The following is a 5000-nucleotide window of genomic DNA, read 5'->3' as shown; positions in this document are numbered from 1 at the left end:
TTTCTCTCTCTCTCTCTCTCTCTATAGAAAACTTTTCTCCTAACCACACTATCTTCTCTTTCCATAGTGGTTTTCGTATCAGTTTCGAATAGGCGCAACTACTTTTATGCGGCTTTCGATCGTATACAGTGGTCATTCTGGTACGATTGAATTTCCTATAGACGATAGATGTTAACAAATCGAATCTATTCAATTAGATCAATCTTTGATTCAAACGATTTTTCGACTGATGTAGATATATATACATATATACACGATTACGTATATATATATATACACATATGTATGTACGTACATACATAATGTATCAGTACCTTTGCAAAATATTTCAATTTGTTTCACATTCGAATATATTAAGTATTAAAATATTATAGTTAAAAATTTTATCTACATATAGATACGTATACATACATACATACATACATACATACAAATATACAAATATACATACATACATACATACATACATACATAGATAGATAGATAGATAGATAGATAGATAGATAGATAGATAAATAGATAGATATGTATATACATGCATATAAGTACTCCCACGAGTAAAATGAAAACATTGACTCCATTTACTCGTCAACCCACTCGAGTGGGAAGCCCGTAATTGTAAGAGAAAAAAATACAAGAGACTCGCGGAGTCTCGAGAAAACTCGGATCCGATGCATTTGTTATAGGCGACGCTTTTATATGTCATATATGATAATACGGAAAGGAAAGGACAATATCCAATATCTTTTTCTATCATATTCTCGTAGATGAAAAAGGAGACCAATCGGATCCCGTTGATCTTCGCGAGGACCTAATTCGTCTGAATGCCACGAATCCGAGGAAGAAGGACGAGACACGGCAAGCTATTCTAAATCTAGCCACGTGATATATTCCTTTCTTTGCTCTTCCCTCTTCTCTCAATCTCTCTCTCTCTCTCTCTCTCGCGCTGTCTCTCTCTCTTTCTCTCTCTTTCTCTTTATCTTTCTATCTCTCTCGCTCTTTCGAGTTTCCCTTTGTACTGTCTCATTGGACGTTGGTGTAAGACAGGGCGAAGACTCGTGTCTAATGGAAATAAGAAGATAGAAAATTGCAGAAAGAAAAGGAAATAAAATAAAATTAAAACGAAATAATAAAAACAAAAATAAAGAAATATATATATATATACATACATACATAGATATATATATATATATATATATATATATATATATATATATATATATATATATATATAAATCAAAACCGGTACGCGCTGAACGTGTCGTTCTCTACTCGAGACAGAGAGAGAGAGAAAAAGCAAAGGATGGCGATAAAGATTCGCGAAGCTAAAGGAGAGGGACGACGTGGCTTCGAATTCTCCTTCTTAACTCGTCTCGATCTTGATTACGACTACGTGCGAATCAAAACGACAGTGAGATCTTCGTGTATGTTCGTCCGATCAATTGAGACCGACACTGAAATTGGGTACAACAGCATCATAAACAGCGGAATCAACGATAGCAACGGAATCAGTACTGTTACTTCCTCTTCGATCAATTTTATCATCGACGACAACAATAATAACAACAACGACAACAACAACAATAACAATAACAACAATAATAACAACAACAACAACAACAACAACAACAACCGAAGAGGTCACAGCAACGGAGAGAGATCAGTGGACTAGATTTCTCGTATGCTCTCTCTTTGCTTCTATTCCTCGCACGATTCGTGACAAACGTAAGTCCTAACCTACTCCATTATCCTATTCGTTCCTCTCTCTCTCTCTCTCTTTCTCTTTCTCTCTCTTTTTCTCTCTTTCTCTCTCTGATATAATCTATTTTTTTATACTTCCAAATCCCTTTAGCTTACCCCATTCTCTTTGCCCCCCCCCCTTCCGTCCTCGCTCCGGTCCTAGCCCCTTTCTCAATAGTTATATTTCTTTTCGATCGTTTGTCTTGATTTAAACTGTCGATTCGACTATCCGTAGATCCCTAATATCCCGATAAGCTTTTTCTCGAAGAAAAATCATTTTTTTCTATCATAGAATATGTTTTTTTTCTTTTATCTCTCTTTTCTTTCTTTCTTTCTTTCTCTCTTTTTCTTTTTTCTTCTTCTTTTTCTTCTTCTTCTTCTTTCTTTATCCAACAGATCCTAATATCGAAAAGCTTCTTGAACAGGGTGGGTGGGGGAGGGGAGAGAGAGGGGGTTAAAGATAATTATATATTCTGTCATAGAATTTTGTATACTTTTTAAATCGATCAGATCGATCAAATTCACGGATAAATACATATATACATACATATACACATATATATGTATCTATGTATGTATGCACATACATACGTAATATTTTCCTCTGTTAAATGATATTAGTTCTATCAATGGTATAATTTATATCGATATGTAATAGATATATCTTCTCCTTTGTTAGAGTATCTATCTTAGAAAGGGTAAACGTAAGCATGATCCCTTTAGCGATATATAAGGCAATGTTAATGCTCTTTAACGCGTCATCCTTCCGGTGACGTACAGCTGCACGTTGCTCGTTGACCGAACATGGCTCAACCAAAGTTGAACCGATGAGAAAGGAAATGGCGTTTCATGACGTTCTTTATGTCGAGTGACGTAAATGAGAAGAAAAAGAAGAAGAAGAAGAAAAAGAAGAAGTAGAAGAAGAGGAAGAAGAAGAGAGAAAAAAAAGGAAAAAAAAAAAAGAAACGAGAAGAAAAAAAAAATAGAGGGAGAGGAAAGAAAACGACATAGCAGAACGAAACGAGCTCAAGTTTTCTTCACGACGTCGGCTAATATTTTTTTCATTTAGACGTTACGAAATAACGAAAGAAAATAAGGATTAATGTCGTTTTATATTCTTTGGATTCATTTGTAGGATGGTATATATATGTGTGTGTGTATATGTGTATGTGTATGTGTCTGTGTGTGTGTGTATGAGTGTGTGTCTGTCGCTAAGTTACGTCAGAGAATACATATATGTCTCTTCGCCGTGGTTGCAGTTCTGCAGCTGACTCTCTCTCTCTCTCTCTTTTTCTTTCTCTGTTTCTCTCTCTCTCTCTCTCTCTTTCTTGCTCATTCTTTCTCTCTCTCTCTCTCTTTCTTTCTTTATATCAGAACAGAAAAGTTATCTTGGCGATAATGTATAATTTAGTATCGACAGTCTCGTTTTACAATTTGGGCAACTCGTGGAAAGTTAGGCGCAAATCTTGAAGGCGGAAACTTGAGAACATTCGTTTGACATCTTTTATATAAAAGAAAAAGAAAAGACGAGTGGTGGTGTGTTACGAGTTTAATAGATTGACTAGGTCAAAATAATTCAACTTTTTCATCAACATATAAATTAAATGTGTATCTCTTGTATTTGGCCCTTTACAATATATTCGATATATACATATACGCTTTTCTTACGAATTCTTTAAAATTTGCATAGTAGGAAGGAACGAACGAACGAACAAACAAACAAAAAAAGGAGATATTTATTTATATTTTCAAAAAGTATATTATTGGATTTTGCTAATTAATCTGTTAGAAATTAATCGAATTTCTTACGATTGCTAATCTAAATCAAAAGAAAAAGAAGAAAGAAAGAAAAAAGATATCTATTGGCCATGATTTTAAGATTTTAAAGATTTTTGGCAGAAAATTAGTAGTCAGATCGCCGGGATACTCTATTTTTAACTATTTTAAATGTCACTCTCTCATAAGTATCATCCTCTTCTCTCTCTCTCTCTCTCTCTCTCTCTCTCTCTCTATCTATCTATTTATCTATTTATCTATCTCTCTCTCGCTCTCTCTTTTTCTCTTCTATTTTCCCTTTCCCAAATTATTCTTACGCTTACGTTTCCTTTCCGAAATGTCGAAGGCTAAAATATATCTGAATTGAGGCGATACAAAAGGTGGTATATACGAGTTGACAAAGAGAAGCGTGATTATCGATCCGTCGAGTTAACAAGTATACTACCAAGGCGATCATATTTTCTACTTTTCGTTTCATTGAAATCCTACGTTAAAAAGCCTTCAATGTTTAATCTTTGTCAAAATAATTTGTTTTTATCTTTTCCCTCGCCAATTCTCCTCGCTAACCGTTCCTTTACTTTTCCGCCATTTAATTGAATCTCTAAACTTTGGACGAAAAAAAAAAAAAAAAAACAAAAAAAAAAGAAAAAAAGAAAAAAAGAAAAAGAAGAAGAGAGAGAAGAAAAAACGAAATAAAAAATAAAAAGAAATAAAAGACAGAAGGAAAGAATTGTGCATAGAAAAAAGTTAAATTAACAAAAATGAATCACAATTCTTCGTTTTATTAGACTCTAAACTAAAGCGGATCCTCCTACGATATATTCCCGTCTTTCGTCTAATAATGTCTAATTGGCCAAGAAGAGATTGGCTCTAATCATATTATGAAGAATAGTCGATAATCAAGATAGGTCTCTCGATAGAAGCGATACAAACGTGGTACGATGAAGAAAACCTTAGAAGAAGGCCTTGACATATGTTCTCATTTACTTAGCTCTTTCTTATACGCGAGAACTTATTTAAATAGTGCAAAGTACGAATTATCGACCATGTCCTAGACATTTCTTTGGTATCTCGTTAGAAGGGCGTGATTTTGAATACTATTCGCGAAGATATTAATCTTATAGTCGAACGTACCTTTTTAATTTATGTAATAGGTAATTCACGAAATAAGCATGTTACCTAACGTAATAATAAATCTTTTTTTTCTTTTGTCCTTTCTTAAGGGAGAAGGAAAAAAATAAAAAGCTGTTCTTCCTTTTTCCTTTCTTTCTTTCTTTTTTTCTTTTATTTTTTCTCTTTCTTTTTGTTTTTTTTTTCATCGCTCCTCCTATCTCGCCCAATTCTTTTCTTCTTCCTTTTTCTAAATTAAATATTATGCATATATGGATAATTATATGTTTTTCTTTTTTTTTTTTTTTTCTCTTTTGCAGAAATACCAAGGACGAGTGTATCTCGCAGGATGGATTCGTGCGGGGTCTACTTGT

The 5000-nt window shown here is 33.7% G+C and overlaps 1 protein-coding gene across 8 annotated transcripts in view; it reads left to right on the top strand.

Moving 5' to 3' along the window:
• The window catches only part of LOC124948928 (ABC transporter A family member 1-like), a 32928-nt gene that overhangs the window by 9614 nt on the left and 18314 nt on the right, over nt 1–5000 (top strand). For 3 of the 8 annotated variants that reach the window (XM_047493269.1, XM_047493267.1, XM_047493270.1), the window contains one exon: nt 4947–5000. This exon is cut by the window's right edge and continues 68 nt beyond it. In XM_047493269.1, coding sequence (XP_047349225.1) covers nt 4976–5000 — 25 coding nt within the window. In that variant the 5' untranslated portion in view covers nt 4947–4975. Of the gene's footprint in view, nt 1–124; nt 141–767; nt 859–1281; nt 1726–4946 lie in introns of those variants that run through there. The other 5 variants (XM_047493266.1, XM_047493264.1, XM_047493265.1 and 2 more) reach the window with 4 other exon arrangements.

This window comes from Vespa velutina, chromosome 4 (assembly GCF_912470025.1).
Source record: "Vespa velutina chromosome 4, iVesVel2.1, whole genome shotgun sequence".
Classification (NCBI taxonomy): Eukaryota; Metazoa; Arthropoda; class Insecta; order Hymenoptera; family Vespidae; genus Vespa; species Vespa velutina.
This window is presented reverse-complemented; position numbering and strand designations above follow the sequence as displayed.